This window comes from Myotis yumanensis, unplaced genomic scaffold, assembly GCF_028538775.1.
Source record: "Myotis yumanensis isolate MYYU_CA2020_CCGP unplaced genomic scaffold, mMyoYum1.0.hap1 SCAF_18, whole genome shotgun sequence".
Classification (NCBI taxonomy): Eukaryota; Metazoa; Chordata; class Mammalia; order Chiroptera; family Vespertilionidae; genus Myotis; species Myotis yumanensis.
This window is the reverse complement of record NW_027223769.1, coordinates 3,566,381-3,593,505: the sequence shown is the minus strand read 5'-3', so window position 1 is coordinate 3,593,505 and position 27,125 is coordinate 3,566,381. Positions and strand designations below refer to the sequence as shown.

General features: G+C 48.5%; 1 protein-coding gene across 6 annotated transcripts; it reads right to left on the bottom strand.

Moving 5' to 3' along the window:
• Positions 1-249: 249 nt before the first annotated feature.
• Positions 250-27,013, bottom strand: COQ8B (coenzyme Q8B). 6 transcript variants are annotated; one of them, XM_070398176.1, is made up of 16 exons: positions 26,982-27,013; positions 25,187-25,381; positions 18,282-18,386; positions 18,019-18,138; positions 17,807-17,873; positions 16,358-16,435; positions 12,054-12,176; positions 11,827-11,912; positions 10,739-10,879; positions 10,574-10,655; positions 9,752-9,845; positions 7,772-7,913; positions 7,515-7,622; positions 5,205-5,270; positions 1,494-1,580; positions 250-1,067 (listed from the first exon to the last, which is right to left on the bottom strand). In XM_070398176.1, the coding sequence occupies exons 3-16, from the start codon at positions 18,381-18,383 to the stop codon at positions 765-767; spliced, it is 1,599 nt and encodes a 532-aa protein (XP_070254277.1). In that variant the 5' UTR covers positions 18,384-18,386; positions 25,187-25,381; positions 26,982-27,013; the 3' UTR covers positions 250-764. The 6 variants fall into 6 exon arrangements, with proteins under 6 accessions (XP_070254277.1, XP_070254275.1, XP_070254278.1 ...); XM_070398174.1 differs by lacking the exons at positions 25,187-25,381; positions 26,982-27,013 and adding an exon at positions 18,804-18,867; XM_070398177.1 differs by lacking the exons at positions 25,187-25,381; positions 26,982-27,013 and adding an exon at positions 18,780-18,798.
• Between the last annotated feature and the right edge of the window lie 112 nt (positions 27,014-27,125).

Below are 27,125 nucleotides of genomic sequence, written 5' to 3'. Positions count from 1 at the left end.
GGCGTCGGGGTGGTGGTGTGGGGGAAAGGCCTTCTCAGCTGCCACAGTCTTGTGAGCAGGTGGTCAGCACGTGCGGGAGGGGTTGGGGGTGGGAGAGAAAGGGGAGAAGGAGGATTCTAGCAACAGATGGCCCGTGCAGAACTGAGGCTTTCAGACAAGAGGGTGGGAGGGGGCTGGCCATCTGCACCTGGAGGCCGTTCTCGTCCTAGACTCCTTCCCCTCCACCCCAGCACAGAGAAAAGAGCTGGAGAAGGGGAGGTTCGCTTTTATTCGGACTGAAGGTTCAAACACCCCCAACCCCTCCCCAACACAGAGGATGGGCAGGGAGAAGGCAGCTGGTGAAGGGGTGAGGGAGGCTGCCTCCACCAACCACCACCCCTCCCCTCTCATTGGCCAGATCTGTGGGAGACCTGAGGCACGGGCGGAGGGCTCCCCTCTAAATGATTCTGCATCTCCACTTTGGCATGCAGAGAGCCTGAAGCTCTCTCAAATGTTGGCAGAAATCAATCAATCCCTGGAGTAGAGTTCCCGGATGCCCACTGTGGGGTGGGGAGAGCAGGATATGGGAGTGTGAAATGGGGAGTTCCCTAGCCCCAGGGTTCCCCAGTCCCCAGGGAAGGGTGCTAGGCAAGAATGGGAAGCCTGGGTGGGGTCCCCAGACTAGAGCAGAGTGGGAAGGAGGCATCTCAGGGAGGATGGCCCTCTACTGGCCAGATTCCCCAGAGGGAAGCTGTCTGAGTGGTCTGACCAGACCTCCCCTCTGGTCAGGAGGCTTCAGGCAGTGGCTGAGACTGGCGACTGGCCCAGTAGCGCTGGTAGGTGTCCTGGAAGAGGTCCTGGCAGTTGATATGGGCACGTAGACGGGCACAGGCCAGGAAAGCCCCTGCCAGCTTACGGTGCAGGGCATAGGTCTCCTCAGGCGGTGGGCGGAGCCGGTGCTGCAGCAGCACAGGGATAAGGCCCTGCACACGGCGGGCAGTGTCCCCTGCCCCAAAGTCATATGGGCCCTGGGTGGCAAAGGGCTCTCCCAGGATCATCACAGCCTCCACATGGGCATCGGAGAATGCCTAGGGGTGGAGGAGAACAGAGGCAGAGCCCTTCTCTTAACCAAGAACCAACAAGCAGCACTCAGCTCCGCAGTTTGGAGTGTAAACACAAGCACCAGACTCCTTCCAGAGCCCCCAGAAAATAGGCAGCCCCTTACTCCTCCCCCCAAAAAGGGCCCATCACTCCCTCAGAGCCTCCAATAGACAAGCAGACTTCACTCTATAGTACAGAGAAGCAGCCTCCATTCCCCCACTCCCTCCCTCTAGAATAGGTAAGTGGTGCCCATTTTCTCAGGATTACTGACAGGCCAAGTAGTCCCCATTCTCCCCTAGTCCTCCCCAGAGTCCGCCAGTATAGATCAGCAGTTCCCCCATCCCCCCAGAGAGTTAAGCAGTCCCCATGCCCCCCAACAGACACCAGCCCCTACTCCTCTAGTGTCTCCCAACCTTGGTTTCAAAGCCTGTGAGGAGCTTGAGGTCCTGGGATTTCTGTAGGACCCGGTCTCTGTCTCCATTGGCTGCAGCCATCACTACCTAGGGAGAGAGGTGTGGAACACAGGGTCAAAGGCCAAGCAGGGTTCAAGGAGGGGTCTGGGGGAACTAGAGACAGGAGGTGGTAGCCAGGCCCTTCCTGTACCCACTTCCCTTCTCATCTGCCTAGGCTTCTTCTGCCTCACCGTGCCCAGCTGTGTCTCAAAACTGTTCCAGAGCCTGGGGGGTCGGGATGGCCAGGGGTTCTGCCCACCTGGCTGAGAACACAGAGGCTGCTGGAAACTAAACAGTGAAGCAGCACAGAGGAGAATAAATGTCAAGTGCTGCTCCTGGGTCCAAACATTCATGTGGCCAAGGATGTGACCATGACCCAAAATGGCATTGGAGGTTGCCACTGGGCCATCTCTGATCACCTGATTGATGTCTGTCTCCTGCACTGGACTTGGAGCCCTGAGAGAGCAGGGATCCCAGATGGGTTCAGTCCCATGTAGTACGAGCTCTGGCTCCCAGGAGGCCTTTGGTGAACCTTTGTTTAGCACATTGGTGTATGGAGCTAAGCACCCCTCCAGCCATGAGTGCACGTGGCAGTGGGACTTGAGGGCATGTGGGCAGACAGCAGCAAAAGCCAGCCTTCCTGGGCTCAGTCCCAGCTCTGCCACTGCTGGCTGACTCTGGGCAAGGTGCTTTGCCTCAGACCTCCACTTTCTTATCTGTGAAGTGGGGATGATGAAAATAGTTTCCTCATGAGGTTGTTGTGAGGATAAAGGAGGCAATAGCTGTGCAGTGCTGAGCACTATGCCAACATGTAGGAAGCGCCATAAATATTATAAACTACTATTATGATTAAGAGGTGGACATGAGGATCCCAACTTCATAGAAGAGAAAACAGGCTCACAGTGGGCAACAGAAAGTGAGGAATGGAACCTGGGCATTCCCTTACCCAGTGAGCTGTCCTTTCTTGGGAAGAAAGGGATACAGGGTTAAATCTGGCAGCTCCATTCTGTCTTGGCTTCCTTGCCCAAGCCTGTCTGGCCATCTGTCAGACCTATGGTCCTTGGGGGCTGGTGTGACAGGGCCTTTTAAAACTGGAAACGGCTGGGGAGGTGGCAAGAAGGCCGTACTAAAAAATTCGGGTGCGGGGGACTGAGATATCCCAACTACCAGAGAGGCCGCTCCGTGGTGCCTCAAGTGGCCTGCAGAGAGGGCCCAGCCCAAAGGGCCTGTATATGTGGTAGCCAGGGGTGGGTTACCAGCTGCTCCTTCCTGTTCCCATCTCAAGGGTAGCCCCACCATGCCCAGTACCCAAGCCAGACACTATTCTTCCCCTCCCCACAGCCTCCCTGAGCTCCCAGTGTCCAGTCTTAAAGACCCCTCGTGACCTGACCAGTGTGGCTCAGCTGGTTGGAGCATTGTCCCCTACACCAAAAGGTGGCAGGTTCCATTCCTGGTCAGGGCACACACTCAGGTTGCAGGTTCCATCCCGGGTCCGGGCATGTATAGGAGGTAACTGATCAATGTCTCTCTCTCTCTCTCTCTCTCTCTCTCTCTCTCTCTCTCTCTCAGGCTCTTCCTTTCTCTAAAATCAATTGTAAAAAAATAAAGACCACTCATTATTCAGAAGGGGTTTCCTAATTATTATTATTATTTTTTTAATATATTTCATTGACTTTTTTACAGAGAGGAAGGGAGAGAGATAGAGAGTCAGAAACATCGATGAGAGAGAAACATGGATCAGCCGCCTCCTGCACATCTCCCACCGGGGATGTGCCCACAACCCAGGCACATGCCCCTGACCGGAATCGAACCTGGGACCCTTCAGTCCACAGGCCGACGCTCTATCCACTGAGCCAAACCGGTTTCGGCGGGTTTCCTAATTCTGACTGCACCCCTCTCCTGCTCAAGTCTCTCCCACAGCTCCCCAGGGCACCCATATAAAGTAAACGCTATAGCCCAGGTGGTGTGGCTCAATAGTTGAGCATCAACCTATGAACCAGGAGGTCATGGTTTGCGTCCTGGTCAGGGCACATGCCCAGGTTGTGGGCTCGATCCCCAGTGTGGGACTTGCAGGAGGCAGCCAATCAATGATTCTCTCTCATCATTGATGTTTCTCTCTCTCCCTCTCCCTTCCTCTCCGAAATCAATAAAAATATATTAAATAAATAAATAAAGTACAAGCTACAAAGCATGGCTTCTGAGACCCAGAATGATTTGGCTCCAATCTCATCCCTGGCTCCTGCTCTGCCCCTTACCTACCCGCCAAGGCAGAACATGAACTTCCTCTTGATCCCTAGGACCTTACTTCTCAGAGTGTGGTTCTTGTATGAGAAGCTTTGGCATCACCAAGGAGTGTGTTAGAAATGCAGCATCTTATGTCTAACTCCAGGCCAGAATCTGCATTTTCACAAGGTCATGGAGCGGGGGTTTCACACACACTCTAAAGTTTGAGAAGCACTGCTTTAATGGGAATATCTCTTCTTGCCTCTTCCTGATTGGTCTCCTCATCCCTCAGGTCTCAACTCTGATGTCTCCTCCTTTAGGAAGCCCTCCCTGAGTCCACAGGCTGGGCAGGCTCCTCTGAACTCCCACAATGCCCTGTGCTTCCCCCTCCCAACCGTAATCACTCTGGGTCCTCACTGTCTGTTCCCCCACGGGACTGTAAACTCTTTGAAAGTGGGGGTCCTGAATTGGTCACTATTGTCCCCAATATTACCCAGAATAGGGCTGGGCACAGACATGGTATCAAATAATGTTTAAATTGATGACTAAATGATTAGAAAACCCAGGTTGAATGTCTCATGTCACCAATTAATGAGATAGTGTTCTCTGTGGCCTCTAAGACAAATTACCCAGTTAACTGTCACACGTCCAAAATGGAAACCATTCCCACATGCCACAATATTTTTAATTTAATTGCATCTATAGACGCTTATGGTGTACAAAGGGTTAACCCCAGCTGGTGGGAGGGACAGGCAACAGGTGAGGAAGCACTTCCTGAGGACAGAGCAGCTCCCCAGGGAGCAGCCCCCCAGGAAGTTATGTGAGGGCAAGGCTGGACACCAAGATCCTAGACAGTGTGGGGTGTGGGATGGTGACAGGATGAGCATCATGGGCCTTTCTCTTAGGAGAAGGCTAGTCAGTGTGGGGAGCACGAGCTGTGGACCCAGACATCCCGAGTGAGGACTCCTGTGACCTTGGGCAAGTGACTTAACCTCTCTGAGTCCCAGTTACTTCATGGATAAAACAAAGCTAAGAATGTCCTTACCCCATGCAGTTGCTGTATGGTTTAAATCAATTACCAAATGTATAACACTTAAAACCACACCTGACATAATATTAAGTGCTTAGTATTTGTTAACTGCTATTAGTATTACTATTATTTCTTTTTTAAAAAATTTATTTATTGGTTTCAGAGAGGAAGGGAGAGGGAGAGAGATAGAAACATCAATGATGAGATAGAATCATTAATGGGCTACCTGCTGCACGCCCCCTACTGGGGATTGAGCCCGTAACCTGGGCATGTGCCCTCCAGGTTCATGAGTCAACTCTCAACCATTGAGCCACACTGGCCAAGCTATTTCTTATTTCTTAATTCGAGATACTATATTTCTCCTTCTCACCCTTGCCTCAGTAAATGGCCCTTCAGACCCCAGGGTTGGGGGGACTCACCTCAATGTAATTGTCTGTGAATTCAGTCCCAAATCCCCGGCTTGCACCAAAGTCCAGCAGGGTCACCTGGGAACAATGATGGTGAAAGGGATGCTGGGAGTCCAGCAATGCTCCCCATTGTCTATTTGGGGTGGCCAGGGTCATCCTTCCTCCCTATACCCTGTCTCCTCCTGCCAGAGTCCCCACCCACTGTGTCCCTGGGCTCCTAATCTCCTGTCTCCACAATTCCAATCCACCCCCACATGAAGCTGAAGGGACTTGGCTTTTTTTTTTGCTCCTAATGGTTTTTATAATAACATGTTTTAGGCACAGAAAGAAAATACAGGGAATAAAATATATAGAAGAGTGAACACAAATCTCACCACGCTTAAAATATAAAATAATACCAATCCAGGTGGGGTTTCCCATATACCCTGGACTGATCCTACCAGCACAACGTCCCCACCCTCTTTTCTAGGGTCACCGCTTTCCTGAAATTATTATTAAATTATTATTTCCTGAAATTACCATGTGTGTATTTCTACATTTTCTCCTACATGTTTGCACCCATAAACGATAGTCATGTTTTGTGTATTTAAACTTCACATAAATAGTATTTATGATAGTGATCCTGCAACTTGTTCCTTGTGCCCAACATGATTTTTCAATTTATCCCCACTGCTATGTGCAGCTCTAACTCATTCATTCATTTCTCACTGCTGTGAAAGGACTTCATTGTGTAGATATATCAGAGCATTTATCTAGTTGATGGACAATGTGGGTGTTTCTGGGGTGTGCTATTAAAAACAGTGCTCGATGAATACATGTGTAGGAGTTTCTCTAGGCAGTAGAGTTGGGATTATTGATTACAACCCATAGTAAGAAATGCAGAATATACTGTGTACCAGTGCCAATGCCACATAAATAAACACCAAACAAAAGTGTCCTAAAATATAACTCCCTCCCATGTGGCACAGTGATATTTTCTATTCTATGTCTTTAAAACAAACAAACAAACAAACAAACAAACAAAATGCAGTTAGACCCAATAAATTGACATCAGGAAGTAGGACATGTATTACCTATCAGGTCAGAAAACCCCTCCTTGGGGTACCAGCCTATGAGGGGTGCAGAGTGTACTTGGGGGTAAGGCAGTAGAAGGGACTGATGCTGGAGACTCAGGGGGGCCCCTTCACATTTGGCAAAGGACTTAGACTTAATCCTGAGGGCGCTGGGGCACTCTGGGAGGCACAGTGTGGCCAGATTTGTGTTTGGGAAAGATCCCTCTTGGGACAAAATGGGGACAGGCCACGTTGGAAAGCCACCTGGCCACCATGCATGCTGAGAGCCTTTCCATCCAAACTCTCATCCCCAGGCCTTTGGACACACTGTGCTCTGCCAGGAGCGCTTTTCCTTGCCCTTTAGATGACTGTCCTCTTTGAATCTTTCTGGTTTCAGCTTTAATGACACTTTCTTCAAGAAGACTTCCTTGCCCAGCTTGTGTGGCCAGTGGTTGAGCGCTGACCTATGAACCAAGAGTTCATGGTTCAATTCCCAGTCAGGGTACACACCTGGGTTGCGGGCTCAATACAGGAGGCAGCAGATCAGTGATTCTCTCTCATCATTGATGTTTCTATCTCTCTCTCCCTCTCCCTTCCTCTCTAAAATCAATACAAATAAAAAGATTTCCTTGACCCTACATACCCAGACAGGTCAGCCACTTTCCCTGGCTTCCCACAACCCCCTGTGCATCCCTCACCACTGACAACTCTGGCCTGTGTTTCTCCATCATGGTACTAACTACTCTAGGTGACCGCTGGTGACAGGTCCCGCCACTGGGCCAGGAACTCTTGAGAAGGTGAGGATCAGGATGGTCTTGGCATTGTTGTCAAGAGGCAGCGGCTGCTTGGTGTGTTCCAAAGAGTGACAAGTGTGGTAATGATGACTGACTGCCTTCTGTAAGTTGTGCTCCCTCTTCTATACTGTCACATTGCCACTAGGAAGCCACTGCCTAGCCAGTGACTGCTTTTTCCCAGCATCCTTTGCACCTAGACAGGTTGTGTGAACAGCTACCAACAGAATGGTAAAAGGAATGATGCGTCACTTCTGCTCAAAACAGTTAGCAGGGGATTCTACTCTCAATCTCTTTCCCTTCCTGGGATGGCACAATCACAAAAGGGAAGGCACCTGGTCTCCAAATCACCACCTGGAGGAGAACTACCCCAGCCTGTCATGTGGGTAATAAACTAGTATTGTGATAAGCTACTGAAATATTGGAAAATATCTGTCACAGCGGTTAATGTATCCTGTCACACATCACAAGAAACCAACCTGGTGGCTGGAGGCATCATACAGGAAGTTGGCCCAGTTGGGATCCGTTTGCATGAATCGGAACTCAAACAGCTCCCGTAGACACAGCCTCAGGAGCTGGAAGCAGATCTGGGGTGGGGAGAGGGAGTAACAGACACCTCGGAGTTGTCTGCCCCTGTCAAGCCCTCTATGGCCTGGAGAGGGACGATGGGTCTGGCCAGCCCTGCTGGCCCTGCCTTGTGGCAGCACCCTCCCTGTTGTCCTACGAGACCATGTACCTGGTTTCGGATGTCCTGGCTCAGGCTCTGGCACTGGTCCAGGGGGACCCCTCCAGCCAGCTCCATGCCCAGCACCCGTGTAGTGCAGAGATCCTCAATCACTGCCGGCACCCGGAAGAATGGGTCATCTGCCAACAGCTGCCTGGGGCAGAAGGGAGGGGTGGGGATGGGACTTGGCTTCAGGCCCCTGTGGCCCAGCTCAAGGACTCCTCCTCCTCTGAGAAGTCCTCCATGAACAGTCTATGTCTCGCCTTCCCTCCTGCTCTCCTCTTGCCTCTGTGTGCCCTGAGTGATGGCCAATACCTGGCTGGACTGACATTCATTCAGACATTTTATTCATTAATTCATTCAACAAACATCTCCGCCTACTCTGTGCCTGCCCCTAAGCTGGCCGATAGAGACCCAGTTACCACTTCCTGACCAGAAATACTTGCGTGATATCCAGTTGCCTCATGATGAGTTTAATATGTTAAGCTCCATGAACATTATTTTTTTCATCAACTTATTAATTCATCTTTTAAAAAAACAGTCACTGATATACAAATCCTCAAGTCTACAGTGATACTCATCGCTACTCCTTGAAGTCATTACTGGGAACACTGGCTAATTAAGGGAAAGAGTCCTGTGTCTGTCCCTGTGCTGGACCATGCTGGGGACAGAGCAGTGGATGAAGTCCAGGCCTGCCCCTGACATACACAGAGACCACCCTCGAACAAACAAATAGACCGGTGGATTGAGATAAGGGTCAATGAGTGAGGCCTCTGGTTGGGGACCTATGGCATGGCTGGAGTAGAGTAAGATGGGGAGCAGGGAGATGAGGAGGGGCCAGAGGAAATGATGTAGGTTTTATTCTAAGGGCACTAAGAAATCCTGTGGAGAGGGCTCTCCCCAGATCCCACAAGGAGCGCTCTAGCCCAGTCTACACCTCGCACCCCCCTCCTCCGGGTCCTGCTTCAGGCTTGTATTTTTGTCCTTGTTGGAACCACGCCTGGTGGGCTAGGCCTGGTGCTGAGCATTTAATCAGCACAGTTCCCTTTTCACTTCCCTGGGAGGGTACTCTCCCAAGGCCACTGTGCAGTCAGGCCACCAGCCTAAGGGCTGACCTGGGGCTGGATCCCACGTCCGTCTTCCCAGGCCCGTGCCCCTAACCCTGCCTTCCACCGCCTTTCCTCTCACTGTATTTATAGAGCTTGGCTCGGTAAATGTGTGGGCTAACCCATGAAGGATCTCACTGCGGTATTTGCTGCATATCACGATGCTTCTAAGAGACAACCACACTGTTCCCAGTAGCTATGATTCATTCATTTTCACTGCTGTATGATATTCCACTGATGAATATCACATAATTTATTCATCCACCCCGCTGGATGAATTTCAAAGGTTTGGGTTGTTTCCAATTTGGAGCTATTACTATTCTGAGCTTTCTAGAAAAGTCTGATGGTGTATACTGGCATTAGTGACCCTAGAGCAATTAGCCAGGAGGGCACAATTGGGATGTATGCAAATATCCAGCCTTATTATAGGTTGCCAAACTGGTCTCCAAAATGCTTATCTCAAATCTCCTCCTGCCCTGGTAGAGAAGAAAGAAATGCCCTGCAGCCCTGTCCTCTCCACCTCTTGACACTGTCAGATGGCTCTAGCTTCGTCAGTGCAGCAGATGTAACTCATTCTGTGATAAGTGTCTGCTGACAAGATCATCTTCCACACTGGACTGAAGAGGTTACCTAACCCATTCCACAGGCGAGAAAACTGATACTTAGAGAGAGGAAGCGACATGCCCAAGCTCACGGAGAACATAGCGGATAAGTGAAGTAATGAGTGAAAGGATGAATGGATGAACAAACGAATGAAGAGAAAAAGGAGTTTGCCAGCCTCACCTCAGGGCTCCACTTCCACTCAGCGTGGGAGGGAGGGAAGGAGGGAAGCTGGAAGGAAGGGGTCCTCGGGGGGCCTGCCAGCCACCCGAAGTTTTGTGCTCACCTGAAGTTCTGGGCACAAGCTGCTTCGCGACGGTAGTCACACTCCCAAGCCAGCTCCTGCTGCAAGGCCTGCAGGCTCTGCTCCGCAAACAGGCCTGAGGGGATCAGCCGGCCAAGGAAGGTCACAGGCTGTCCACCCCACCCAGCCCCTCAGGCTCCACTCACGAATGTCTTCTCTTGCCAATCCTGTCTCTCACTTGTCCCTCACACCTTCTGCTCCAAGCCTTTTACCCCAGTGTCTGTCCACACACCTCCCCTCAGTCCGCATATAACTGCGGGCTCTTCTGAAGTCTCTCCTGGGCTCTGTCTCTTTCACAGGCATGCACACCAGTCCCAAGGCATCTTTTTCATAGTCATGCATGCCACCTATTCCACCTTTTTCGTACTCTCTCTGAATCTTACTTCTCTCTCTCTCTCTCTCTCTCATACACACACACACACACACACACACACACACACACACCCTGCTCCATCTTCTTTGGGCTCTTTAACACAAACATGAGGCCCCACTTACACTCTCTTCCTGCTTCTGTGGCTTTTTCAGACCGACAGTCCCTCTCTGCATACCTTCTGTGTGTCTGTTTCTGGATTTTGGTCTGGGCTTCTGACTCTCAGTGTCTCTGTCAGAATCTCTAAGTCTCCTTTTCTTACACACTTGTACTCTACACTCTCCCTGCCTTGGCATCCCTTCTTCCTGTCTCAAACACACACTCACACCACTCACACACAGGCACACCCTGCCCCAGCTGGTGCTCTCTAGGCTCCCCCTCCATTCAGCCCCACTTCCTCTCGTCAGGGTACCGCTTCTACACGGGCACCTCACCCTCGGGCAGAGCCACGCTCATCTTGAGCACCGCCAGCAGGTTCTGGACATCACTCTGGATGCTCTGGGCAACGCCTGGGTACTGTGAGGGGAGGAGTGGGGGAGGGGAGTCATTCTTCTGGGACAGCAGGGTGCCCACCGCCACCTGTCCATCCCCTGCCTCACCTGGATCTTCACGGCCACCTCTGTCCCATCCCTCAGCGTTCCCTGGTGCACCTGTCCAATTGAGGCGGCGGCAAAGGGCACCTCCTCCAAAGAGGCCACCTTGGCCTGCCAGTCCCTTCCAAGCTCCTCTTCGAGAACTCTCTAGGGAGAGCAGTGGTAACAATCATCACCATGATTATAGGCAACTGAGTTCATTCCCTGTGTCAAGCACTTTACAAGTTAACAACTCCAACTCTTACCACATGCCGGGCCCTGGCTCGGCTGCTACCCCACTTTACAGATGAGGAAATTGAGGCTCAGAGAGAAGTCTCTCAGCCAAGGTGAACCAGGCACTGGCGGACAGGGAGGCCCAGCCCAGCTGGTATTAACTCAAAGTTAATGCGATAGATAAGAGTTAAAATTTAAGGGCTTCCTGTGGGCTGGGTACTGTTCAGAGTGGCTCAGAGAGCAGCAATAATTGCCCAGGGTCACATGGTGAGTAAGCAGAACGAAGATCAGAAGACAGGTGGCTGGATTCTGGATTCCATACCCTTACAGAGTAATTGGAAGAAACAGCTCCTGTCTTGGGCACTTAGTGCCAGGTGCTATGCCTACCGATTGAAGACACACTCTCCTCTAATTTAAAAAACCAGTTAATAATAACAGCTAAAACTTGCATGTCACTCATGCAAACCCTTCTAAGTGCTTTCTGTATACTAATTTATGTAACACTATGATGTGGGACGGCTATCAATATCGCCATTTCACAGATGAGGACACTAAGGCACAGAGAGGTCAGGCCGCAGGTCTGAGATCACAGAGGTAGGAAGTGGCAGAGCTAGGGTTTGAATTCAAGAAGCCTTACCCCTAACCACTGTGCTCACTGCCACTTTAACAGCTCACTGAGCCTTCCAGGGACTGGACTAAGTGCTCTGTACCACCCTTATTTAATCATCACAACAATCCTATGAGGAGTGTGCTTTGGCGATCCATTTTACAGATGGGGAAACCGAGGCCCAGAGTCTGATAGGGAATAGAGCAGTAAAGCCAGGAGAGACAGGCAGGTGGAGCCCACCTCCCTGGTCAGCCTTCTCCCACTGGGCACTCACCAGCATCTGCCAGCGGGGCATGAAGTCAGCACTCTGGCGGACCCGCTCAAAGATGCGCTGAAGCTGGGGGCTGATAAAGCTGTTGTCTAAGGAGACAGGGAGACAAGAAATAAGGGAAGCAGTGAGGGAGGAGGCGAGGGGTGTCCCTGTGGGAGTACCTGAAGTCCGGGCTTGTTGGTGAGGGGGTAGAGTAGAAGTGAGATCAGGGGTCAAGGGTCATGCTGTACCCTGGATGCTGAGCATTTGGCCAATCTTGAGGGCGGCCCCCCGAACTGTACACAAGGTCTGAACAATCCGCTCAGCATTAGCCTCCGACAAGAAAGGGCTGGAGCCAGGCTGGGAGCTGCCCTCTGGATGGAGAGAATGATTATTAGTGTCACAACCATAAAAATAATCAGTATAACACCACTACACGCCCACCAAAATGGCTAAAATGAAAAAGACATTATCAAGTGTTGGCAACGATGTGGAGCAGCCTGACCGCCAGCCCTGCTGATGACCGTGCCGCGGCACAAGCCCATGGGAAACATGGGGAGGTTCTAGTAAAGCACATGCCTGTACTGGATGCCTTTTCTCTCAGAGGTATGCCCACGAGAGATGCATAAATGTGTCCACTGACATATATTCCAAAAGGGGTCATCACAGCAAAGCTCATAAAAGTCCCAAACGGGAACCATCCCAAATGACCATCAGTACAATGAACAAAGGAACTGTAGGTCAGTGAATGACTACTACAGCAGGAATAAACCATCTACATCCACTCACAGCAAAATGGATGCCTTTCCCATACAGAACACATGGATTCAAAGAACTAGATGCCTACGAGAATACACTCATTACATTGGTGTAAAGAGCAAAAAACTGGCAAAAGTAATCTTGGGGTTAGAAGCCAAAACAGTGGTTACCCTTTGTGGGGGAAGTGCCCATGGTAGGGCACTGGAGAAGCTTCTGGAGAAGGTATTTTCAAAGCATGGTCAGGGGATCGCTGAGGATCCTCGAGATCTGTCAGAGGTCTGTGAGATCAAAAATGTTATCATAATAATAATGTTATTTGCCCCTTTTTACTCTCGTTCTCCCACAAATGTTCTGTGGAGTATTCCAGAAGCTCCATGACCCATGATGATACCACTGCTCTGATGGCTGATGAAATGTGTGTGCTCTTGTGTTTTAAAATGTCTCAGTGTTAATCTCTAATACAGTGAGCATCGTACCCTGCACTCAAAGGTCACTGGTTTAATTCCTGGTCAGGTAGTGGGTCTGGTCCCCAGTAGGGGTGCATGTGGGAGGCAACCGATTGATGTTGATATTTCTCTCACATTGATGTTTCTCTCTCTCCCTCCCCCTTCCTCTTTCTCTCTCTAAAATCAATAAAAACACATTTTTTAAAAATCCCTAATACAATGAATATCCATAAATATAACCCACATAAACAAGCTCTTTGGGGTCCTCATTCTATTTTTTATTGACTTTATTGAGGTGACATTGCTTAATAAAATTATATAGGTTTCAGGGATACAACTCTATAATACATCATCTATATATTGTATTGTGTGTTCACCACCCCAAGTCAATCCTCAGTCTATTTTTAAACAGCTTTATTGAGAGATAATTCTCATACCATATAATTCACCCATTTAAGGTATGTAATTCAATGGCTTTTAGTATATCGAGAGTTGTGCAACTATCACTACAACCAATTCCAGAACATTTTCATTCCCCAAAAAGAGACCCCTTCCCTATTATTAGCAGTCATGCCTCAATCCTGGAAATCACTAATCTACTTTCTGTCTCCACAGATTTCCCTATTCTGGGCATTTCATGTAAATGGAATTATACAATAAGTGGACTTTGTGTCTGGCTTCTTTCACTTAGGATACTGTTTCCACACTGTAGCAGGAATCAGCACGTCATTCCTTTTTAATGGCGGAATAATATCCCATTGTATGGATATACCACATCTTTTATTTTTTTTTATTTCAGAGAGGAAGGGAGGGGGAGAGAGAGACAGAAACATCGATGGGAGAGAATCATTGATTGGCTGCCTCTTGCACGCTCCCTACTGGGGATGGAGCCCACAACCCAGGCATGTGCCCTTGACCGGAATTGAATCCCTTCAGTCTGCAGGCCGATGCTCTATCCACTGAGCCAAACTGGCCAGGATGAATATACCACATTTTTAAAAATCCATTTCTTAGTTTTAAGGGTATATAGGGATCCTGAGACCAAAAAGCTTGAGAAATGCTGTTCTAGGGTTTCTTTATTATTATTGTTGTTGTTGTTAATCCTCACCCGAGGATATTTTTTCCATTGATTTTTAGAGAGAATAGAAGGAGGGAGGGATGGGGGAAGGAGAGAAAAACAACCATGTGAGAGACACATGTAGTGGCTGCCTCCCACACTGTGACCTTTCGTTGCTCAGACCAACATTCTACCCACTGCACCATACCGGCCAGGGCTCTTTTGAAAAAAAAAATCCATTCCTTAGTTTTAAGGGTGTACTAGTATAGGGGTTCTGGATCAAGCCTGCAACCCTAGGATGTGCCCTGACCGGGAATTGAATCAATGACCTCTTGGTGCATGGGATGATAGTCAATCAACTGAGCCACACTGGCTGGGCATGTTCTAGGGTTTCTTGATCTGGGTGCATAAATGTGTCCACTTTGTGAAAAATGAACCAAGCTGTACATTTGTGATGTGTAGGCAGGTTTATATGCAAATTATATTATTCAATAAAGTGCCAATATGCTTTTATTAAAAAATTATTGAGCTCGTCCTGGCGAGCTCATCATTGATGTTTCTATCCCTATCTCCCCCTTCCTTCTTCTCTCTCTGAAATTAATAAAAACATATTTTAAAAAATTATTGAGCTCTTTATTTAGGGCTCACCCTGTGCCAGGCAGAATTCTAAGTGTCTCTCTGGATTCTCTGGCAGAATCCCTACAATCACCCCAGGAAGTAAAAACTACCAATGTCGCCCTAACCGGTTTGGCTCAGTGGATAGAGCGTTGGCCTGTGGACTAAGGGGTCCCAGGTTCGATTCCAGTCGAGGGCATGTGCCATGGTTGCGGGCACATCCCCAGTGGGGGGTGTGCAAGAAGCGGCTGATCGATGTTTCTGGCTCTCTATCCCTCTCCCTTCCTCTCTGTAAAAAATCAATAAAATATATATTTTTTTAAAAACTACCAATGTCTTAATTTTCAAGGCAAGGAAACAAGAGATTCAGAGAAGTACACTGCCCAGCCCTGGGTCACACAGCACAGAAGTGGCAGGGCAGGGTATAGACTCAGTTTGGCCTTATCCTAAAGCCTAATCCTCCACCTATTTCCAAGTGTTTATTAAAAAAAAAATCCAAGCAGACAAAAAAGTTGCATCATGAACACCTGCACACCTGATTCAAACATTTTAATATTCTGCCTCCTCTGCTTTATCTCTGTGTGTGAACCCAAACACTTACTATTATTTTTTGCTGACCCATTTGCATGGAGCTGCACTCAACCTGTGCTAAAAATAAGGAAATTCCCCTATACAATCACAGTGCCATAATCACCCTTAAGAAAATTAACCCTAATTCTCTAATATTTACTATCCAATCCATATTCAGATTTTCCTAATTGTCCCCAGAATTCTTTTACAGTCCTCTTTTCCTTTTAATTTTGTGGTTTTCAATTAGAGTTGACATTCATTATATTAGTTTCAGGTGCACAGTTTAGTGGTTAGACATTTATATGACTTATGAAGTGATCACCCCGTAAGGCTAGTACCTGCCTATTATACATAGTTGTAACAATATTACTGACTATATTCCCAATGCTGTACTTTATATCCACACGATTTAGTTATTTTTTTTTCCAACTAACATCCAAGTATGGTCCACACATTCCATCTGTCAGTTATCTCTAATCTCTTTTTATTTTTTTAAATATATTTTATTGATTTTTTACAGAGAGGAAGGGAGAGAGATAGAGAGTTAGAAACATCGATGAGAGAGAAACATCGATCAGCTGCCTCCTGCACATCTCCTACTGGGGATGTGCCCGCAACCAAGGTACATGCCCTTGACCGGAATCGAACCTGGGACCCTTCAGTCCGCAGGCCGACGCTCTATCCACTGAGCCAAACCGGTTTTGGCTTCTCTAATCTCTTTTTAATCTTGAATATCCACCCCCATTTTTGTTTCGGCCATCGACTTGTTGAGGAATCTTACCGACAGAAGCTGATCTCTACACATCTTGTTCCATCTCTGTTGGACAGACTCCCACTAGCAGGCCTAATTTCAGCCTTCTCCTGCGCAGGGTTAAGAACTCAGCCCTGGATGGCTTACATTTTTTTTCTCTCATGATCTGTTTCAATCCATCAGGACCCTGACAGTGGCTCCACCCTGTTCTGAGCACTTTACAGGGACCCTGGGAAGCGGGTATATTATCGTCACCTCCATTGTCCACCTGAGGAAACAGGCTCGGAGAGGTGAAGCCTCTTGTCCCCGGTCACACAGCCAAGACAGGGCCCGACCCAGGCAGTGTGGCTAACTCACCTGACTGTAGATATCCTCCTGGCAGGGACTTCTTGACCATCTCAGCCAGCGCTCCCAGCCCCAAGCCCACAGCCAGTCCTGAGGAGTGAGAGAAGAGCCTGAATGCCCTCTTGCCTGGGGCATTCTCCCGACCCTCTCTCCTCTGTCTCTCCAAGCACACTTGTCCCCCAGCTCTTTGTACCCAACTCTCTGTCTTTAGCTCAGTCACTTACTCTCTCTGCTTGGGTTTCCCTTCAAGGCGAGGCCAGCTCTTTCTCTATTCCTCTCTATAGGTCTGTCCCCCCTGTCAGCAGTTTTCACCCCTCGCTGCACATTTGAGTCGAGTAAGGAGCTTTTGTAAATACAATGCCCAGGTCCCACCCCTGAGGCTCTGACTAAACTGGCCTGAGATGAGGCCTCAGAATTTATCTTTTTATTAAGCATCCCAGATGATTCTAGTGTACAGCCAAGGGCAAGAAGACTCCAAAAGGGTCCCGCCAAGTCTCTCTGCGACTTCCTATGATTCCTGTTTCTCTGTCCACACCTCTTCTTCATGTTTGCCTTTCCTAAGTCAGCCATTTCTTCATCTTCCCCCTCCCCTACACTTGACATATCTATCTAAGCCTCTTTCTCTCTGTTCCTCCTTTTGATGTTCTGGACAACTGATTTCCTCGGTGTCCTCTTGTCTCCTTGTCCCTAAAGATAGCTTGAGCCTCTCTGCCTCTTTCACTATCACCATCTCTGTAAATAACCAAAGCTGGCATTTTCTGAGCACTCTCTTCATGCCAGGAACCATTCCTAGTGGGTTATATGCTTTAATGCATTCTGTCCCCACACCCTCATGTAATAAGTTTTATAGGAAAAACTTCCATTTTACAGAATGGAAACTGAGGCTCAGAGAAGTTAAGTAACTCATCCAAAATCACAAAGTGAGGATATAGCAGAATCACCCCTTGTACTCTGAGGCAGCACAGTGTCAAAGCTCAACTTCCTCTTTATACTGTGAATTGTTGTCTTTAAAGCTTGAACCAGGAGGAAGATATTTGCATTATGACCGGTAGGTACCAATATACCTATAATGTTTCATGAAAAAATATTTTTCCATTACTCTACAGGTGAACTCGTATTTCCCATTCTATCCTTTTTAATTATTTCATGCAGATTGTGACCTGAAGTTTGAACAATTCTGCTGCTAACCTGAGGTCAAGTCACTTCACCTCTTTTAGCCTCATCTATAGAATGGAAATACACAGTCATCAACTCGGTGCAGGTATCACATGTATGGGGCCTTGCACCAAATTCTCAATAAATATTACCTTCCCTTCTATTTCTCTTGGTTTTGCAGGCCTTTACTTTCATTCTCTTTTCATCTCTCCCTCTTCTCTGTCTCTGATTCGCCCTCTCCCTTACTTAATTCTGTAAATGTTGCTTCCTCTGACCTAAGTCACAGTCTCCCACAGTCACACCTACCCCCAAAGTTAGCCAAGCGGCTGATGCGGGAGGCAGGCACCTTGCGTTCTCGAGAGCGGTCACTCAGCTGGAAAATGGGGAGAAGGTCTGAGGGTGGGAAGGTGGGTACAGTGCCCAGGAAGTCCAAACAACCTGCCACCACACTATTCCCCAAGCTCGGGGGGCCAGCTGCCTTAATGGGGTGTTGTTGGTAAGGTGGGAGGCCATGATACCTGGGGCCGAGGTGTCTTCCTGAGCCGGGCCTCCCGGGCCTTGCAAATGTCCTCCTCACTCAGGCCTCGGCCAGACCCACCCTGATGAAGCTTTTGGGCCCAAGAACCCTTACACGGCCCCTACAAGAGATGTGGGCATTGGTAAGGAGTGGAAGACAAGGAGCGGAGGGGTCTGCCTGGCCCTCTGGATTCCTCCCTATCCCTTTACTTACTGCCGATTCCCTCGGGCTCTTCACCTTGGAGACCCCTCCCCAGTATCTTACCCACCAGCGGGGCCCAGGCCCCAGGGCCCCATAAGGCAGACCAACAGTCCGGCCCAGCTGTCCACAGGTCCCCCGCAGGAGGCCCCCCACCTCCAGCCACATCGCCTGGGGGAGAAGAGGAGGAATTACTCGGGCAGGAGTTGTGGGGCCGACCTCCCGCTTAGCTCCACCCACCCCAAGCCCCACAGTCCTCGTGTCGGCCCTGACTCCCACCCAGCAGACTTCCTCCCTGATAAGGGCCCCTCCAGTTTCTCCAGGTTCCCTCTGGTTGCTAGGCACCCACAGCTGTTCCTGCTTTCCTACCAAAGCTCACTTTCCCTGTCCCACTTCGCCGCCGTTGCTAGGGTCCGCTCTCATTGCTAGACACCCACAGATCCTCCAGGCTCCCTCTCCCTTCTCTGAGGCCCCCTCGTCGCCAGGCATCGCCTTCACCTCTGTTGCTAGGCACCCACAATCCTCCCCCACCCCCCGAGTACCCACTACCCCGTTACTGGGCACCTCCCCCTGTTGCTAAGCACCCACAGCTCGGGGCTCCGGGTCCGTAATGCACGGGGGCCTCTAGCACTTCCGGAAGCCTCCACACGCCCGCCCTCTCCGGTCGGCTAACCAATGGCGGAGCAGCAGTTCGCTGACTGGCACAAAGAACTCCTCGCAAAGCGTAGGGGCGGGGCCGGGGCGGAGCCGTTGGGGACGTTGGGGGATTGCGCGTGGCAAAGCCGGGAGCACACACGTGCGCTTTTCAAAGTGCCCGGTGTGCGGCGGACCTTTCTGTTCCGTACCCCGTCTTCTTTGCAAACATCCCTTTCCCTAACAAACTTCACACCTCTCCTCTGCACGAACACCTTGCGAATCTCATTTCTACCTCCAGCATGTTCAACATCTCTCCTTTGAACACGTCTTCCCTGCAAACATTTTCCATGTACGTGGAGCCCATCCACTTTGCACATCCACCCTCTGCTTCAAGCATTCACATCCTGGCACCCAGCCTCCTCCTCTGCACATATAAACCCCCTTCTTTACTTGGCACTTGTCTCCCTCAGCTCTCACCCCTGTACATAAACCCCTCACACTCAGCTCCCGGCACACTGGCCTGTTTCCTCATATTCCCTGCTCTCCCTGCTCCCCGCCCACCTGCAGGATGGCCTGACTGAGCCCCCTCTGTTTCCCATAGGCCTGACATTTCCCAGAACACACTCAGCCCAAATTCCCAGTGCTGAGTCAGGAGACTTGGCATTCCAGAAAACCAGCTCCCATCCCATCTGGGTGTGTGTCTTGGGTGGGGGTGTGTAGGCCGGCTTAAAGCCTGCTCCCCCCACAACAGGCTGACTCACCCCTCTTCTCACAGTCTGGAATAGAAGCAGCTGGCTGGCCTCTCTTCCGCTGCTGGGAGGACATATGACGCTTCCCCACAGAACCCTTGCCCCTGTCTAACCCTTCTGTCGGGAATCAGATATTCCTGTCTCTGTCCCTGTGCTCTGTGACCTCAGAAGAGCCTTGACCCTTTCTGGACTTCGTTCCCAGCCTGTATGATGTGTGAGGGGGTCTCTGCGATGACTTGTCATTGGTCCGTGAAGAGATGACTCATTTTAGATTCCTGGGCCTGGGCCCAATGCCCCTCCCACAGGTGACTCAATTTCAAGACAAACCATCTCCTGCCCCCTCCAGACATAAGGGTCTGACTCAGGAGCTGGGTGACAGTTCACTCTTGAAGGGAAAAATATATAAAAGTACCTATGACAATAACTAACTCACATGGCTTATATGCACGAGGTCATATAAACAAAGGCTAGTGGGTAGCAGATCTCTGAACCTCAGGGTCCCCATCTGTAAAATGGGGCTGTGTCAGTACCTCTTGCTCAGTGTTAGTGAGAGAGAGAGAGATGCAGTGAAATGGTGTCCATAAAGAGCAGAGGGCCCTGCCCTGGCCAGCGTGGCTCAGTTGGTGGAGCGCCATTCAAATGACCAAAAGGTCACTGGTTCTATTTGGTCAGGGTACATGTTCAGGTTTGGGCCTCAATCCCCCAGTAGGGGGTGCACAGGAGGCAGCTTATCCATGTTTCTCTCTCTCTCCCTTTCTCCTCCTCTCTTTCTAAAATCAATAAAAACAGCCCTAGCTGGTTTGGTCCAGTGGATAGAGCATTGGCTTGTGGACCAAAGGGTCCCGGGTTTGATTCCAGTCAAGGGCACGTACCTCCCTGGCCAGGGCCCTGGTTGGGGCTTGTGCAGGAGGCAATCGATGTGTCTCTCTCACATCGATATTTCTCTCTGTCTTTCCCTCTCTCTAAAAATCAATGGGAAAATATGAGTGAGGATTAAAATCAATAAAAACATATTTAAACAAGAGAGAGAGAGAGAGAGAAATGGTCTGGTACAGAATGAGAATCTATAAACAAGAGAAATTTCTTATGGAGAAATTATTTTCAAATTTCTATTAAGCACCTATATGTGCTTTTCTAGGCACTGGGGACATAGCAAGGAACAAAACAAGCAAAAATCTTTGTACTCTTGGTCCTGGCTTCTGGCAAGGGGCACAATCCTATTCTATATAATAAAAGCCCAGAATGACCTGTCAACCAGTCGCTATGATGTGCACTGACCAACAGGGGGCAGACGCTCAGTGCGCTCTCATAGCTTGGCTGAGCGGGATGAGCAGTGTTCCCACAGTGGGTGGATCCCCGCAGGCCATGCCGCCCCGCCCCCCCCCCCCCCCCCCCCCCAGTGCACAATCCCCTACACCGGGCCTCTAGTAAACAAATAAGTACATACATACCTTGTTTTATTGTGCTTTGCTTTATTGTTCATTGATGATATTGCGTTTTTTCTTTTCTTTTTTATATTTTTATTGATTTTATAGAAAGAGGAAGGAAGATGGAGAGAGAGAGAAACACCAACTGGCTGTCTCCTGCATGCCCCCTACTGGGGATCGAGCCTACAACCCCAGGCATGCACTCTGACTGGGAAATCAGACCAGCAATCTCTTGATGAACAGGATGTTGTCCAACCAACTGAGCCATACCATTCAGGGCAATAAAGTATTTTTTAATTAGGGTATGTACATTGTTTTTTTTAAGCATAATGCTATCGTACACTTAATAGACTACAATATACTGTAAACATAACTTTTTTTTTTTTTGAGGGGTACGTGCAAACGCTATTTTATTTTTACGGGGCGTTTTATTTATTTATTTTTGTTTTAATTAAATCTTTATTGTTCAGATTACATTTGTTCCTTTTTTTCTCTTTTTTTTAAATTTATTAAATCTTTATTGTTCAGATTACATTTGTTCCTCTTTTTTTTTCCACCCCATAACTCCCCTCCTCCCCGTTCCTGCCCCACCCTCCGCCCTCACTCCCCACCCACTGTCCTCATCCATAGGTGCACGATTTTTGTCCAGTCTCTTCCCGCATCTCCCATTCCCCTTCCCCCCCTCCAAGAATAGTCAGTCCATTCCCTTTCTATGTCCCTGATTCATTATAATCACCAGTTCATTCTGTACATCAGATTATTTATTCACTTGATTCTTAGATTCACTTGTTGATAGATGCATGTTTGTTGTTCACAATTTGTATCTTTACCTTTTTCTTCTTCCTCTTCTTAAAGGATACCGTTCAGCATTTTGTATAATACTGGTTTAGTGGTGATGAACTCCTTTAGCTTTTCCTTATCTGTGAAGCTCTTTATCTGACCTTCAATTCTGAATGATAGCTTTGCTGGATAAAGTAATCTTGGTTGTAGGTTCTTGGTATTCAGCACTTTGAATATTTCTTGCCATTCCCTTCTGGCCTGCAAAGTTTCTGTTGAGAAATCAGCTGACAGTTGTATGGGTATTCCCTTGTAGGTAATTGAGTCTCTTTCTCTTGCTGCTTTTAAGATTCTCTCTTTGTCTTTTGCTCTTGGCATTTTAATTATGATGTGTCTTGTTGTGGTCCTCTTTGGATTCCTTTTGTTTGGGTCTCTCTGTGCTTCTTGGACCTGTAAGTCTATTCCTTTCACCAGGTAGGGGAAGTTTTCTGTCATTATTTCTTCAAATAGGTTTTCAATATCTTGCTCTCTCTCATCTTCTGGCACCCCTATAATTCTGATGTTTGTACACTTGAAGCTGTCCCAGAGGCTCCTTACACTATCTTCATATTTTTGGATTCTTTTTTCATTTTGCTTTTCTGGTTGGGTGTTTTTTGCTTCTTCATATTTCAAATCTTTGATTTGATTCTTGCGACCCTTTGGTCTGCTATTGGGAGTCTGTATAATATTCTTTATTTCAGTCAGTGTATGCTTAATTTCTAGTTGGTTCTTTATCACAACATCGAGGGTCTAATTAGATTTCTTGAGGATCTCACTACATTTATCGGCGGTCTCATCAGTCTTCTTGAAGATCTCACTACATTTATCGGCGGTCTCACCAGTCTTTTCGAGGGCCTTATTAAATTTATCAGTGGCTTCTAGACAGTTCTTTAAAGACCTTAAAAGTGTGGTTTTAAACTCTATATCCAACAGTTTGCTTTCCTCCAATTCTGTCGTTTGTGTCCTGTTTCTTTGTCTCGGCATTTTTTATGCTTTGCTGTGTTGATAGAGTGCCTTTCTGTGCTAAGTGTCCCAAATACCTGAGGTAGACACTCTTGGTGCACCCCTTGTGGGCTTTGTACACAGTCTTGTTGTAGTTAAGCCTTGATTGTTGTAGTTATCACTGTGAGGAATTGACCTCCAGGCCAATTGGCTGTGAGAATCAGCTGTGTCTGCAGTGGGAGAACTTCTGTGCTGGAGACACCCCTCTGGGGCAAGACTTGCTTCAATGGGGCTTTGGTGCTCACTGAGTCTGCCCCCTGAGTGTGTCTTTTTTGGTTCCACGGAGCTGCAAACTGGATGGTCCCACTCTGACCTCTGGGCTTCCTGGCTCCTGGATCTCTAGGGAGGTGCTAATCTAGCCTTTGCCTGAAGCTATCCAGCAAAAGTTTCCCTGCAGGGCTTGGGTGGGGCCGGTCCCACGGGATCAACAGGGCGGGGTTAGCAATTATGGCTGCTCTCAGACTTGCCCTCGGAGGCTCTGCTTCTCAGTGTCCCAGTAATCGCTGCAAGCCCCACGGAGAGAAAGCTGCCCTAGGGTTCTGAGCGATGCCAGACAGCCTCGATTCTCCCGTATGAGTCTGGGTCCCTAGAGACTCGTCCGGAACTGGAGCTCAGAGCCTGAGACTCCCTCCCAATTGAAAACGACAACCGTGCCCTCAGCCTCCAGCCTGCTCCGCATGCACTCTGCACCCTAGTATTTCACTTCAGCACTGCGCCTCCTCTGAGTCTGGGTATGGTTTCCTCTTTCCTCCTAGTTGTAGAACCTCCACTCAGCCAGCCTTCCTGTGGTTCTGGATGATGTCCGCTCCATCTTTTAGTTGTATTTTTGAAGTGGTTGTTCCAGGCAGCAACCTTCTGTGTTTACCTATGCCGCCATCTTGGTTCCCTGTACATCAGATTATTATTCACTTGATTCTTAGATTCACTTGTTGATAGATGCATGTTTGTTGTTCACAATTTGTATCTTTACCTTTTTCTTCTTCCTCTTCTTAAAGGATACCGTTCAGCATTTTGTATAATACTGGTTTAGTGGTGATGAACTCCTTTAGCTTTTCCTTATCTGTGAAGCTCTTTATCTGACCTTCAATTCTGAATGATAGCTTTGCTGGATAAAGTAATCTTGGTTGTAGGTTCTTGGTATTCAGCACTTTGAATATTTCTTGCCATTCCCTTCTGGCCTGCAAAGTTTCTGTTGAGAAATCAGCTGACAGTTGTATGGGTATTCCCTTGTAGGTAATTGAGTCTCTTTCTCTTGCTGCTTTTAAGATTCTCTCTTTGTCTTTTGCTCTTGGCATTTTAATTATAATGTGTCTTGGTGTGGTCCTCTTTGGATTCCTTTTGTTTGGGGTTCTCTGTGCTTCTTGGACCTGTAAGTCCATTTCTTTCACCAGGTGGGGGAAGTTTTCTGCCATTATTTCTTCAAATAGGTTTTCAATATCTTGCTCTCTCTCATCTTCTGGCACCCCTATAATTCTGATGTTTGTACACTTGAAGCTGTCCCAGAGGCTCCTAACACTATCTTCGTATTTTCGGATTCTTTTTTCATTTTGCTTTTCCGGTTGGGTGTTTTTTGCTTCTTCATATTTCAAATCTTTGACTTGATTCTTGAGCTCCTCTGGTCTGCTGTTGGGTGTCTGTATAATATTCTTTATTTCAGTCAGTGTATGCTTAATTTCTAGTTGGTTCTTTATCACAACATCGAGGGTCTCATTAGATTTCTTGAGGCTCTCATCAAGTTTATCGGCAGTTTCTAGCAAATTATTGAAAGCCCTCAAAAGTGCGTTTTTTAGCTCTATATCCTCCATTTCTGTCATGTTTTTTTGTCTCTGCATTTTTTATGCTTTCTTGGTGCACCCCCTTGTGGTCTTTGTGCGCAGTCTTGTTCTAGTTAAGCCTTGATTGTTGTAGTTAACACTAGAGGGATTTGACCACCAGGCCAACTGGCTGTGAGAATCAGCTGTGTCTGCAGTGGGAATACTTCTGTCCTCTGGAGAGGTGCTAATCTAGCCTTTGCCTGAGGCTATCTGGCAAATGGCTCTGCACAGGGCTTGGGCGGGGCGGGTCGAAGGGGATCAACAGGGTGGGTGGAGGGAGCAGCTATAGCTGCTCTCATTCCCGTTCCCAGAGGCTCTGCTTCTCAGAACCCCAGCAACCACTGCAAACCTTGGAGAGAAAGCTGCCCTCACGTTCCGAGGGATGCCAGACAATCCCACTTCTCCCGTTTGAATCTGAGTCCCTAGAGACTCACCCGGATCTGGAGCTCAGAGTCTGAGACTCCCTCCTGATTGAAAATGACAACCGCGCCCTCAGCCACCAGCCGGCTCCACTCGTACCTCCGTACCTTAGTATTTTCCACACTGCGCCTCCTCTGAGCCTTGGTATGCTGTTCTCTTTCCTTCTAGTTGAAGAATCTCTCCTCAGCCAGCCTTCCTGTGGTACTGGGTGATGTCCTTTCGTCTTTTAGTTGTATTTTTGAAGTGGTTGTTTGCGGCAGCAATCTCCGGTGTTTACCTATGCCGCCATCTTGGTTTCCTCCCTGTAAACATAACTTTTACATGCATTGGGAAACCAAAAAATTCCTTGACTTACTTTATTGCCATATTCACTTCATTGTGGTGGTCTGGAATCAAACCTACAATATCTCTGTGGTATGCCTGTATGCTTAATAAGGTGACATGTGTTAAAGAGAAAAATAATCCTGAGAAGGGGGTCAAGAAGAGGAAGGAGGAATGTAAGATTAAATAGGATGTTCAGCCCTAACCGGTTTGGTTCAGTGGATAGAGCATCAGCCTGCAGACTCAAGGGTCCCAGGTTCGATTCCAGTCAAGGGCATGTACCTTGGTTGCGGGCACATCCCCAGTAGGGGGTGTGCAGGAGGCAGCTGATTGATGTTTCTCTCTCATCGATGTTTCTAACTCTCTATCTCTCTCCCTTCCTCTCTGTAAAAAATCAATAAAATATATTTTTTTAAAAAAATAGGATGTTCAGAGAAGGCCTCGCTGAGGGGGTGACATTGAAACGAAGACTTGAAGGAGGTGAGGGAGGGAACTGTTCCCGAGGGAAGGGTGTTCCAGGCAGAAGGATCAACCAGTGCAAAAGCCCTGTGGTGGAAGATGTCTCGGAGAAATAGCAAAGGCCAACAGGCAGATTAAGGGAAAAGAGAGGAGATTTGGTTTGGGAGATAACTGGAGCCAGATCATGTACAATATATGAGTCATGAGGAGGACTGTGGCTTTTACCCTGAGTGGGATGGGAAGCATGGAATGTTCTGAACAGAGAAGGGTTATGATCTGATTTAGAGAAAATACTCTTACTTCCAGCTCCTCCTCCAACGCCCCAGCCTCAAAAGCAAGTTATATCACCCAGTAGGGAACAAAAGCTCAGACTTTGGATTAGGTTGGCCTGAGTTCAAATATACACAATTTAGATATGTGATCTTGGATTTTGCCTTTCTGTGCCTCTGTTTCCCTGACCATGGATGATGGTAATCCCTACCTCAAAAGGTATGGGGTATAAAGTGGTAAGTACAGTGTATGGCACAAAGCAAGTACACAAATGTATATGTTGCTGTAAATAAATAAAAATTCCCATAACCCGGTGAGGAAATTATCATTGCTATCCCCTTTTTACAGATGAGGAAACTGAGGTTCAGAGGAAACAAGTCTGTTGGAGCCAGGATTTGGCTCGATCTCCTAGCTTCAGAGTTAAGGTCGTTGCTTTGTCCCTCCTCTAACCTCCCTTTGACCTTAGACAAATTCTTTCACTATTCTGGGCCTCAATTTCCCTGTTGGTAAAGTGCTTGGCTTTTGTGGCATTGAACATATTTTTCGAAACAATCAAATAATATTATGTATCCTCATTTTACAGGTGACAAAACGAGCCCGGGTAGGGAGCGTAAGTCACTCGTTCAAGGTAACACAGCTGGGAAATGGCAGAGGTGGGGCTCGAACTGAACTCACACCTCCCTGGGATCCCCAAGTCTGGGTGCGTGAAGGAGCACGCTGCTGGACTCGTCCCCGAGAGCTATCGGCGGCTTAATTGGCCACTTAAAGTGTAGGGGGGTTAGGTCAGTCGCGGGGTTCTAGGGAGGGGCCCCACTGCCCTGCAAGCAGGACCTCAGGGGGCCTACAGCTTACCGGGACGAGCTCGCGGCGCTGGGAATCCACCCCTTCAGGGGAGGAGGGCGGGGACAGCAAGACCCCGCCCCCCTACGCCACGTCCGGTGGGCGGGGCCGCGGGCTTCCCCGGAGGCGGAGTATCGGTTAACCAGTGTGTGGACT